The sequence below is a fragment of the Polypterus senegalus genome, chromosome 3 (assembly GCF_016835505.1).
Source record: "Polypterus senegalus isolate Bchr_013 chromosome 3, ASM1683550v1, whole genome shotgun sequence".
In the NCBI taxonomy this organism is placed as follows: domain Eukaryota; kingdom Metazoa; phylum Chordata; class Cladistia; order Polypteriformes; family Polypteridae; genus Polypterus; species Polypterus senegalus.
In genome coordinates this window covers 250,222,416-250,236,243 of record NC_053156.1, presented here as the reverse complement: position 1 = coordinate 250,236,243, position 13,828 = coordinate 250,222,416, and the positions used below count along the sequence as shown (strand labels likewise).

The 13,828-nt window shown below is 35.1% G+C and overlaps 1 protein-coding gene across 7 annotated transcripts in view; it reads left to right on the top strand.

The window, feature by feature from the left end:
- The window catches only part of rock2a (rho-associated, coiled-coil containing protein kinase 2a), a 272,191-nt gene that overhangs the window by 179,340 nt on the left and 79,023 nt on the right, over positions 1 to 13,828 (top strand). For all 7 annotated transcript variants that reach the window (XM_039748920.1, XM_039748916.1, XM_039748919.1 and 4 more), the window contains 3 exons: positions 7,603 to 7,651; positions 7,762 to 7,897; positions 12,357 to 12,448. In XM_039748920.1, coding sequence (XP_039604854.1) covers positions 7,603 to 7,651; positions 7,762 to 7,897; positions 12,357 to 12,448 — 277 coding nt within the window. The remainder of the gene's footprint in view (positions 1 to 7,602; positions 7,652 to 7,761; positions 7,898 to 12,356; positions 12,449 to 13,828) is intronic.

Below are 13,828 nucleotides of genomic sequence, written 5' to 3'. Positions count from 1 at the left end.
CAACAGTTTATTGGAGTTAAGAGGTTTGGGAGTGAGTAAGTGAATGAATGAACGAATGAGTAAAAAATGAGTGAAAAAATCACATTTTAGATTATTTATGTTATCAGAGCATGTTGAAATTTGTATGTTATGTGTGTCCGGCTATAGTGATATATAATAAAAGTGCAGGGGTGAAAAGAGCTTGGGTGTTTCTTGGTGCCTACTAAATTGTGGTGCCCCTATGCCAGTATCTTCTTGACCTTAGCCAAGATTACAAGTAGTTTAAAATACAGTTCAATTAACTGGGGGGAAAAAAATCCATATTATTCCTAAAAACACATATGCTATGTGTACTTGATATGGATGATAGGATAAATCTTGCTGAGTAATACAGTGAATAGTCCAATTTGAAATGTTTAACTCTACTGACTAATGAATCTTTACTGCTTGTCTCACCCTTTGATATTTTCTGGTGTTCTTACAGTTTTCAGTAGTTTAAAAAATATATATATCCTTCACACTACCAGTATATTGATGTTTATGAAATTACTATAAAATAGTATGAGAAAAAGGAATCCTCACCAAGGAATGTTAAACTCTATACAAAGTTTTCTTTGCATTTCTATTGCAGGTTTATATTCATTGTATAAACACAAGGCAATCGTGTAAAAAGGGGACCAACCAGTTGTCTGTTCACACCAAAACTTCATATAGTATAAATCACTGCTATGGTATTTTTTTTTATATATACAGTAATCCCTCCTCTATCGCGGGTTTGCGTTCCAGAACCCCCCGCGATAGATGAAAATCCGAAGTAGAAACCATATGTTTGTATAGTTATTTTTATATATTTTAAGCCCTTATAAACTCTCCCACACTGTTAACATTATTAGAGCCTTCTAGACATGAAATAACACCCTTTACTCAAAAGTTTAAACTGTGCTCCATGACAAGACAGAGATGAGAGTTCTTTCTCACAATTAAAAGAATGCAAAGTATATATTCTCTTCAAAGGAGTGCCCGCATCAGGAGCAGAGAATTACAAAGACAGAGAGAGAGAGAGAGAGAGAGAGCGCTCACAAAGAAAAGCAAACAATCAAAAAATCAATACGTCTGCTTTTAAGTATAAAGCGGCATTTTTTTAAGAGGAGCGTCAGTATCTTCTAAGCAAACAGCCTCTGTGCAAACAGCCCCTCTGCTCACACCCCCTCTGTCAGGCGCAGAGAACGTCGGGGAGAGAGAGAGAGAGAGCGCGAGATTAAAGCAAACAATCAAAAAATCAATACGTGTGCTTTTAAGTATGCCGAAGCACCGCGATAAAGTGGCATTTCTTAGAGGAGCGTCCATATCCACTAGTCTAACAGCCTCTGTGCAAACAGTCCTCTGCTCACACCCCCTCCGTCAGGTGCAGAGAATGTCAGAGAGGCTGAGAGAAAGGCAGAGACAAGCAAACAATCAAGCACCACGCGGGAAGCATATCTTATAGCATTGAGGAGTTTTAGTTAATATGTAATACATGCTCTGATTGGGTAGCTTCTAAGCCATCCGCCAATAGCGTCCCTTGTATGAAATCAACTGGGCAAACAAACTGAGGAAGCATGTGCCATAAATTAAAAGACCCATTGACGGCAGAAATCCGCGAACCAGCGAAAAATCTGTGATATATATTTAGATATGCTTACATTTAAAATCCGCGATAGAGTGAATCCATGAAAGTTGAAGCGCGATATAGCGAGGGATTACTATATATGTGTGTGTGTGTATGTGTATATATATATATGTGTGTATATGTGTATGTGTATGTGTATATATATATATGTATATATATGTGTATATGTATATATATATATATATATATATATATATGTATATATATGTATATGTATATGTATATGTATATATATATATATGTATATATATGTATATATATGTATATGTATATGTATATATATATGTATATGTATATATATGTATATATATATATATATATATATATGTATATATATATATATATATATATATATATATATATGTATATATATATATATGTATATATGTATATATGTATATATATACATATATGTATATATGTATGTATATCTATACTAATAAAAGGCAAAGCCCTCACTCACTCACTCACTCACTCACTCACTGACTCATCACTAATTCTCCAACTTCCCGTGGGTGGAAGGCTGAAATTTGGCAGGTTCATTCCTTACAGCTTCCTTACAAAAGTTGGGCAGGTTTTATATCGAAATTCTACGCGTAATGGTCATAACTGGAAGCTGTTTTTCTCCATTTACTGTAATGGAGATGAGCTTGAACGCCGTGGGGGGAGTTTCGTGTGACATCATCACGCCTCCGTAATCACGCAGTACATAGAAAACCAGGAAGACCTCAAAAGCCTGAAGAAAACATGCATTATATAATTGAGAAGGCAGCGAAACAATAAGAAGCGGCGAGTGACATATACAACCATATTCATGAGTTCTGCTACTTGAAACAAAGCACGATGTAAACCTACACTTTAAATTAAGTTCATAGACAGGCTGCGCTGGCGTTTGTAATTTAGTGCCTGCCCATATAAGGCCGTCCGTCAGCGGCAATCCAATAGCAAACTCCACTAAATATTCACGGGTGAAGGACTGTGCTTATGCAGAGGAAGATGAGATGGTCAGGGTGGTGTTTGACACAAACTCAGCGAAACTGCGAGAGAAAGTTTTAAGTGCCAGGACTAAGGTAACATTAAATACAGCCATGGACATAGCACGAGATGGCACCAGCACAGCTGGGAACCTTCGATGCATGTACACCGAGCGCTCACGTGAACTGACGCAGTGCACAGATAAAAGCAACAGTTCCAAAGAGCTGAACAAAACCGAATTACACAATTGAAAAGGCAGCAAAAATATGAAGCGTCTGATAAGCATATTCATAAATCCAGCTACTGCGGAAACAAAGCACACGGTGGAAAAGTCAATGTCCCGCTAAAGGAAGACAGTGTAAAAAACCCGTGCATGCAGTGTGTCAGGTCTCAGATAAAGAAGAAGACGAGCTGTTTATTGATGCAGTAAGAAACGAATCGATGAATGAAACCTGTCATCTTTACAGCGATTGACAAACACGGAATGTAACTTGAACACAACACATCCTACAAATACGAACCTGATTGATAGAAATAATGATAATCAAATCCTTGATGACAGCAACACTCAGTAACACTCACAAAACAAATACTGTATATTGACAGTCATGTTACGTTATTTTTAAAATGTTCCCTTTTCTTTTCTAGCTTTTTAACACACTACTTCTCGCTGATACGCTGGGTATATATATATATATATATATATCCCGATCTACATACTCGAATAATGGATACTTTATTCGCCATCAATGATTGTTTTGGTAAAGCCATACTCAGTGTATTCATTAGATGAACGGTAAAAAGTAAGAGCGAGGGAGGATGACTTATTGAGGCATGCAGGCTGTAGTCTTGCGTCAACTCTATCTGAATTGCGATCACATTTGAAAAATATATCTTTTCAAGTTCTATTTAGTCCATATGTGTCAAACTCAAGGGCCACGGGCCACATCCGCCCCGAGATCATTTTATATACTGTATTATTGTTATTAAAGCCCGGTATATGAAGCGCTGGTAACACAATAAACTACAGATCCCATAATGCAGCGCTTCAGCTGCCTTGCCGAACACTTACCGCGTTAATCAAGTCTACCTTATGATGCTGCAAGTTATTGCGAAGCTAGCTCACACGATGCTGAAGAGAAAAGTTGATTCTGAAAATAGAGCCTTTAAAAACCGATGGGAGGCTGAGTATATGTTTACTGAACCCGTGTGTCTCATTTGTGGAGCTAATGTGGCTGTAATTACAGAATTTAATCTAAGACGGCACTATGAGACAAAACATCAGGGTAACCTGAATGCAATGCAGAAGATACAGAAAGCAGAATAATTAAATAAGAATCTGACACTTCAGCGGACGTTTTACCCCTGCACAATCACAAAGTGATTTCAAGTGAAGCTGCTTTTATGGGAGACACAAATGCACCAGTGCACCTTGCCCCACTTTCCCTGTTGCCAAGTAATGTTAAACCAAGTCGTCACTACGGTGTTCCCAAATCGCACTTTGCTGATAAACTGAGCGCGCACTGAGTTTGCACGGCGCTTTGGTGACTTTGAAGAACAAAAAGTCCGTCTACATGCGGCTCGAACCTTGTGCATGTTTGGTAGCACATATCTGTGTGAGAAGCTCTTCTCAGTGATAAAGACTAACAAAACAGCACACAGGAGTCGCCTCACTGATGAGCACCTGCAATCCATCCTGAGAATCTCCACAACACAGAACCTCACACCAAACAGAAACGAACCTGTGGCCAAAAAGATGCCAGGCGTCCAGCTCTAAAATGACATATGAGCAAAGACAACTGAATGATTTGATTTGTTATTGCTGAAAGGAACACATTTTATTTATATTTCCAGGTTTTGTTATGCAGCATGTTCATATTTGAATTTGTATAATTTTGACAGGATATATTTTTATGGAGAGCAAAATCTTTTGGGATATTTAAAATCTAAGTTTATTTTTATATAAAATTACATAAGAGTAAAGAAATTTGAATGTTTGTTCTTTTAACGCTTACTTTATTTCTAACTTGTATAATTTAGACAGGATATATTTTTATGGAGAGCAAAATATTATAAGTTGTTTAAGGTTTGAGTTGATTTATTCACGAATAATATTCCTGTCTGTTTTACCATTCCTACCAAAGATATTTCTGTCGACTAAATAAAAATTCCTTCTATTTAAAATTTAAATAGAACTTGAACAAATACGATAGTTCATAATATCCACGCAGATTTGCACGTAAGAGCGGGAGTTATCCGTTTTAACAAGCAGCGTATTGCACTGATACTGAAATAGCTGTGTGTGTATATATGTAGATATGTATGTATATGTATATATATGTTTATATATGTGTGTGTGTATGTATGTATATATATATATATATATATATATATATATATATATGTATTTGTGTATATATGTGTGTGTGTATGTATTTATGTGTGTGTGTATATGTATGTGTAAATATGTAGATATATATATATGTATGTATATATGTGTATATGTATAGATATGTATATATATATATATGTTTATGTGTGTGTAAATATATATGACAACAACACTCATCACTCACAACAGTGACAAAACAATTACATTGACAATCATGTTACGTTATTTTCAAAATGTTTCCTTTTCTTTTTCATTGCTTCTTTAACACACTACTTCTCCTCTGCGAAGCGCTGGTATTTTGCTAGTATATGTATATGTGTATACAGTAATCCCTCGCTATATCGCACTTCGACTTTCGCGGCATCACTCTATCGCGGATTTTAAATGTAAGCATATCTAAATATATATCACAGATTTTTCGCTGGTTCACGGATTTCTGCGGACACTGTGTCTTTTAATTTATGGTACATGCTTCCTCAGTTTGTTTGCCCAGTTGATTTCATACAAGGGACGCTATTGGCGGATGGCTTAGAAGCTACCCAATCAGAGCATGTATTACATATTAACTAAAACTTCTCAATGGTATAAGATCTGCTTGATTATTCTTTTGACTGCTTGATTGTTTGCTTGTGTCTGCCTCTCTCTCACCCCCTCTGACATTCTCTGCGCCTGACGGAGGGCGTGTGAGCAGAGGAGCTGTTTGCACAGAGGCTGTTTGCTTAAAAGAAACTGACGCTCCTCTAAAAAATGCCGCTTTATTGCGGTGCTCGGCATATTTAAAAGCACATGTATTGATTTTTTGATTGTTGCTTTAATCTCGCTCTCTCTCTCTGACGTTCTCTGCGCCTGACGGAGGAGATGTGAGCAGAGGGGCTGTTTGCTTAGAAGATACTGACACTCCTCTGAAAAATGCCGCTTTATTGCGGTGCTTCGACAAACTTAAAAGGACACGTATTGATTTTTTGATTGTTTGCTTTTCTTTGCGAGCGCGCGCGCTCTCTCTTAAATTCTCTTTCCCTGATGCAGACACTCCTTTGAAGAAAAGATATATTTGCATTCTTTTAATTGTGAGAAAGAACTGTCATCTCTGTCTTGTCATGGAGCACAGTTTAAACTTTTGACTAAAGGGTGTTATTTCATGTCTAGAGGGCTCTAATAATGTTAACAGTGTGGGAGAGTTTATAAGGGCTTAAAATATATTAAAATAACTATACAAACATATGGTTTCTACTTCGCGGATTTTAATCTATCGCGGGGGGTTCTGGAACGCGATCGCGATCGAGGAGGGATTAATGTATATATATATGTGTATATATATATATGTGTATATATGTATGTGTATATATGTGTATATATGTATGTGTATATATGTGTATATATGTATGTGTATGTGTATGTATATATATGTGTGTATGTATGTATATGTGTATGTGTATATATGTGTGTATGTATGTATATGTGTATGTGTATATGTATGTATGTATGTATATGTATATATATATATGTATGTATATGTATATATATATATATATACACTCACACACACTGTCACTCTATTAACTCCCTCCTTACAAAACTCAGAAAATGATAGCATCCTTCAGCAACAACATTTTGATGTTTCAAACTGGTGCCGCTGTCCCTTCACCTTACAAGCTCATCTATCATTTCTGCCTCTCTCCCCCTTTTTATATACATGTCTTTTCTATCAGTCTTCTCACACTTGGTTTGAGATGAAAGGTGGGAATACTTATTTTATGCCACAGAAACGAAATCTGTCCTTGATTCGTCTACAGTATTGTTTCACTTACTGCATTACTGCAAACAGTATGATAAATATTGGACTGTTTATCACTCAATACAGAATTCACACTTGGACAGACTTTAATTTTACCAGACAGTTATGTCATGACCCATCACAAATGCTTTAAGAAACAATTCACTAAACAAAATAGGCTGATGGCATCACACATGCCTTATAGCACTTTTGTGCCACGCTACTGAATCAATTTGTTCATGCTCTCAAATCAATCCCCAGATTCACTGAAAAGAGTCCTTCAGAAAGAATACCCATTCATTTGACTGTAAAGTGTAACACATCACCAGGTAGAAATGTGATAGTGTAGAAAGTCCAGATATTTGCTATTAAATGTAGTGGAATAAAAGTCAAAGGTGCCCATTACAAAGTATCCTTATGTAAAGTATAAATGCGTGAAAAATGTACTTAAGTACTGTAACAAAGTATTTTCGTTGTTAGATGAATGTGTTGTTAAGTCACTTCTCTCACTTAAAGTCTCCTAACAACAAACACCAAATTCATTGAAGTGTTCTTAACAACTGTTTTGTGCTTAATACTTTTTCCATTTGTTTTCCGCATGGGTTGTCTTACTTGGAATATAAATAAGAGGAAAAGAACTTTCATAATATTTACTGCAGTTATTCTTACATTACTTATTGTTTGACAGAGCGTTTTTTCCATTGTGGTACCAGTGATAGATTGATTTATTGCTTTACATTTATGAATTGCATTCTAAAAAGTCTGCAAAATATTAGAATATTTAATTTTCAACATTTTTTTTTCCTCTACCAGAAATTCTAGTGGGCGACTTGAAAAGATTACAAAAGAGCTTGATGAAGAGGTACATTCTAATTGTCCTTTTAAATGTTGTCACCATTATGTTCAACTTTGCTGGCTGATTTAGTTTTTTTCTTTAAACTTGTGGTTTTGGTCATGTTATTTCCTCTTCAGGTCAACTTAAGGAAAAACCTTGAATCTAATCTGAGGCAGTTGGAACGGGAAAAAGCATTATTGCAGCATAAAAATGTAGAGTACCAAAGAAAGGCTGAGAGTGAAGCAGACAAGAAGCGTTGTCTGGAAAATGATGGTAAGTGTAATTTTGCTTTTTTATATATCATACCTAAATTTTTATTTTTTAAAGTTCAGTGTTTCCATGTTCTTGTTTTCTACTGAAATATATTCTTTCATTTTTTTCTTTTTTTGCTCAGTTATTTCATATTGGTGTATAGCTGTTTATTCCTTGGTCTATTAATACAGTATAGTGGTTCTATAAAGGCTTCTAAATTGTCATTAAATTCCTCACATTTTGTTGTATTACAATAGTATCTTTGTATATTTAAGTGAAAGTTAATGAATATACTATCCATCCAACCCTTCTTTTTTAAACTTTAAAAATCAACCTTTACAGTGGCTTAGTACTCAAGATTTCTTCTTATAGTGTTGGGTAAGAGACATGAACCAAATCCTTTTGCCTTAAAGTATTGGGACGCCTGCCTTTACACACACTTGAACGTTAATGACATCCCATTCTTAATACATAGGCTTTAATATTGAATTGGCCCACCTTTTGCAGCTATAACAGCTTCAACTCTTCTGGGATGGCTTTCCGTAAGGTTTACGGAATTTTTGCCCATTTTTCTAGAGCATTTGTGAGGTCAGGCACTGATGTTGGACATGAAGGCCCGTCTCGCAGTCTCTGCTCTAATGCATCCCAAAGGTTTTCTGTCCGGTTGAGGTCAGAGCTATGTGCAGGCCAGTCAAGTTCATCCACACCAAACTCGCTCATCCATTTCTTTATATACCTTATTTTTGAGCACTTTTGCACAGTTATGTTGGAACAGGAAGGGGCCATCCCCAAACTGTTCCCACAAAGTTGGGAGCATGAAATTGTCCAAAATGACTTTATATGCTGAAGCATTAAGAGTTCCTTTCATGGGTGAATACAGTTGTTTTGAAAAAATAAAATATTTCCAAATGTTTTCTGTTTTTCTTTCAAATCTAGAAAACATTGTTTATGCCAGTGTATGTCAAGTCTCATAATTGGTTTAAAGCACACAGTAATACAGCATTTATTATTATTAATGGTAGTACCTGTAGCTAGTCGTGCTACTTCACAGCTCCAAAGTCTTTATTCAATGCCCAGCCCATGTCTCTATGGGATTTGATCTCTGTGTCTTCATGGGGTTTTTCTTCTGACTACTCCAATTTTCCTCATACATGCTGAAGAAATCCAGTATATATTCTGATTCTAATTGGTTGTGTGTGTCTGAGAGAAAAGGCATCATGATTGACTGGCACCCTATCCAAGAATAATTTCTGCCTTGTACCCAGTGCTACTGGGATGTGGTCTGGCTTATGCAGGTTTCATAACAGACACCTAACTTTAAAATCCAGTGCCCAAAGTACCCTGCATACTGAAGCACACTCTAAAATATATACATTCACACATATATATATATACACATCACATAGATACATATATATGTATGTATGTGTGTTATATGTAAATAAAACATAAGTACACTCATTTTCTACTGTTTTACATGTTATATCATGACTAACAATTTAGTCCTCATCATGCACTAAAATTGGATATTTGTCACCTCCTGGTTTATTTAGCATATAATTATGATATTTTTAGCAAAAATAAGCTCTTTGATCGAGTAACTTTTTTATTTTATGACTAACCTTAAATAATCAAGATTACCATTCTTTTACAGCTAATTGTTAGAATTTTTTCCCACTACTACCTACAAAAATGCTTTAGTTAATTCATGTTCAATGACATTCCTTGATATCCTGTTTTCTTAAGGCTCAACTGCATCATTTCACATGCAGTATATATTTTTTTCTTTTTAACCATTTACTTTTAGATTAGCTGGTATGCCTAGGATCAAAGGCATTTTGCATGGACCACTTTTAGCAAAGCATTATGAGCCCTACAGACTTATAAAAACTATTCTGTGATAATGAGGAGTTGTTGCTGGACTCTACTGTGGGGCATCTATGACCTTTAGATTGATTGCAGAACAATCCCAAATCATTACCCTTGTAATTGTAATAGTACACAATAAAAGGGTATATGTGCTTTATTTTACACATGGCTTCTGTATGTTGTGTACTGTACACACTGATGACTTGAGCTTTCCCTCTCAAGGTTAGACTGTGCAGATGACCTATAAAAAAAAATCCACATTAATTAGAAAAAAAAATAAATAAATTTTGCACCTAGAATGCTTTGATTACAAACTTTTATGCCAATCACACCCAGATAAGCAGACTTGAGCAGGGAGAACTTCAACTGTGTTGGTGGGGGAATGGGATAGCAGGCTGCCTGCTGCCAGTGCTGATTGACACATTTGCAATACAAAGGTGGTGTTGATGAGGTGCGAGGGAATTTAAGGTGGCCTGGGATTACAATTTTTTTTGTAGGCTTCAGGGATTCTAGTGTAAAATGTATTTTTTTTTTTTACCTATACTTGTATTAATGTTTTTCATGGTGTTTTTGAGTCTTATGTTATATATATATTTATATAAAATATAAACATTTGGACAGAGACAACTTTTTTCTAATTTTGGTTCTGTACATTACCACAATGAATTTTAAATGAATCAACTCAGATGCAGTTGAAGTGCAGACTTTCAGCTTTAATTCAGTGTGTTGAACAAAAAGATTGCATAAAAATGTGAGGCAACTAAAGCATTTCTTTTTTACACAATCCCTTCATTTCAGGGGCTCAAAAGTAATTGGACAATTGACTCAAAGGCTATTTCATGGGCAGGTTTGGGCAAGTCCGTCGTTATGTCATTATCAATTAAGCAGATACAAGGTCTAGAGTTGATTTGAGGTGTGGTGCCTGCACGTGAAAGATTTTGCTGTGAACAAGACAACATGTGGTCAAAGGAGCTCTCCAAGCAGGTGAAAGAAGCCATCCTTAAGCTGCGAAAACAGAAAAAAACTGAGAAATTGCTGCAATATTACGAGTGGCAAAATCTACAGTTTGGTACATCTTGAGAAAGAAAGCAAGCACTGGTGAACTCAGCAAAGCAAAAAGACCTGGACGTCCACGGAAAACAACCGTGGTGGATGATTGCAGAATCATTTCCATGGTGAAGAGAAACCCCTTCACAACAGCCAACCAAGTGAACAACACTCTCCAGGGGGTAGGCGTATCGATATCCAAGTCTACCATAAAGAGAAGACTCCAAGAAAGTAAATACAGAGGGTGCACTGCAAGGTGCAAGCCACTCATAAGCCTCAAGAATAGAAAGGCTAGATTGGACTTTCCTAAAGAACATCTAAAAAAGCCAGCACAGTTCTGGAGAAACATTCTTTGGACAGATGAAACCAAGATCAGCCTCTACCAGAATGATGGCAAGAAAACCGTATGGAGAAGGCGTGGAACAGCTCATTATCCAAAGCATACCACATCATCTGTAAAACATGGTGGAGGCAGTGTGATGGCTTAGGTGTGCATGGCTGCCAGTGGCACTGGGACACTAGTGCTTATTGATGATGTGACACAGGACAGAAGCAGCCAAATGAATTCTGAGGTGTTCAGAGACATACTGTCTGCTCAAATCCAGCTAAATGCAGTCAAATTGATTGGGTGGCGTTTCATGATACAGATGGACAATGACCCAAAACATACAGCCAAAGCAACCCAGGAGTTTATTAAAGCAAAGAAGTGGAAAATTCTTGAATGGCCAAGTCAGTCACCTGATCTTAACCCAATTAAGCATGCGTTTCACTTGTTGAAGACTAAACTTCAGACAGACAGGCCCACCAATAAACAGCAACTGAAAGCCGCTGCAGTAAAGGCCTGGCAGAGCATTAAAAAGGAGGAAAACCAGCATCTGGTGATGTCCATGAGTTCAAGACTTCAGGCTGTCATTGCCAGCAAAGGGTTTTCAACCAAGTATTAGAAATGAACATTTTATTTCCAGTTATTTAATTTGTCCAATTACTTTTAAGCCCCTGAAATAAAGGGATTGTGTTAAAAAAAAACACTTTAGTTGCCTCACATTTTTATGCAATCTTTTTGTTCAACCCACTGAATTAAAGCTGAAAGTCTGCACTTCAACTGTATCTGAGTTGTTTCATTTAAAATTCATTGTGGTAATGTACAGATCCAAAATTAGAAAAAAGTCGTCTCTGTCTAAATGTTTATGGACCTAACTGTATATGTATTATATCTGCTTAGGATATTAATACTTGCTTATAGCTAGGTTTTCTTCATGGTTTATTTTTTTTTTTTTTGGCAGAATTGATTTTAAAATATTGGTACATTACTTATTACTTTTTTTCTATTTTTATGCACACACTGCAATAATACAGACATAGCATAATACACAGTCACTAATGAGTACCTTCTAAAGATGATGTTTTGTAAATCACAGCAACTTTAAATTCTACTCAGTCTATAGATGTTGTCGGTCTGCTACTAAGGTTCCCTCAAACATATTTTTATTAGAATAACTTATTTGTCTTATGCTTTGTTTTTTATCTCTAATATGTGGTAGTAAGTAACTGTTAATTGTTTCAGTTAACAGCTTAAAGGATCAACTGGAAGAGTTAAAAAGAAGAAATCAAAATTCTCAAATTTCAAATGAAAAAAATATTCAGCTACAAAGACAAGTATGGCATCTTTACTTTGTTTTAAATGTGAAGTTTATATTTTGAACAGTATAAAAGGAGCTTACAAAAAACATCTAAAAGTAAATTACAGTCATAGGATTTCCTTTTCATCTGTTAATTTGCATTAAAATTTTTTTTAAATTTAACTTAATTTTAATTTAATTTTATTGAAAAAATTGTTGATTTTCAAAATGAAGATGTGAATTTGGGTAAAACCAGCCATTTCCAATCTCATCAGTGTGGCCCAACTTTGGTAATTGGAAGATTAATGCAGTATATGAAAATAATCACTTGAATAGTTTCCTCCATAAAACAATACCCTTTAAAGTAGGTGGAATGTCCTATTATCTTGTTTTCACTGTAACTGGAGCAAATGTGTAGATGATTTCATGTTTTCTATACTGTGGATCAAGGATTTTTTTCAGAATTTGTAGTTTTTCTGTTTTTTAACAAAAGTTTAAAATATTTATTTAGAATTGCTTGTATTAATGAAGCAGTCTAAAGGCAGGTATAACTGAATCAGTCTGTTGACTATTTTTGCTCAGGATATTTTGTGCTAAATACTGTGCTTTATGCTGTTCACATCAAGAGCATGTTCCCATTATTTTAAAAGTCTGAGTTTCTTCTTCAATATATATATTTTTTTTTGTTTGTGACATGGACAGTTGTAAGAATCTTGTCAACCTTGGTAGTTTAACCAAAAGAATTCACTTATATTTCTTAAGTATATTGTGCTTCATAGAATACTTCCATATTTCTCCTATGTACATTAATGATTTTCTGTTGATTTTGTAAAATGAGGCTAAAGTGTACCAAGTAAAGCACCTCATTTCAATAAAATAAACACAAAAGTATTTTTAGCATTCAAATAATGCTAATAACAAAAATGAATAACCTCTTTCTCACAAACGCAGTCATTGTTTTAACTTTTTTGTGTGTACAGTGTCTGCATTCTTTGTATAGCATTTTAACTTGGTAACACAATCATTGTTATTTGCAACATGCATATAATGTTAATAAATTTTAAAGAATGAAATTCGTAGTTGTCCGGTCTTATGCTGCCATCATTCCAGCTTTTTGTTTATGCAGTGTCTGCATTCATTTTATAACTCTTAATAATAATTTTAATAGTAATCCTTTGGGAAGATTTATTATATTCAATTTAGTAAAAAAAAAAAAATTGTTGATTTTTTTTTTTTTTAATTGACAGACTGTATTGTCCTGCCAGCTTTTTAAGTCCTTTTTTTCTGTACACCTTTAAACAATTCATTTTTAATTGCAATGCAAAGTGTACAAGCTATCTCTGTTTATATGTGTATAGTATGTATTGATATGTTTTTTCTTCATTAAAATCCAAAATAGCTGCATTTATACTTGAGG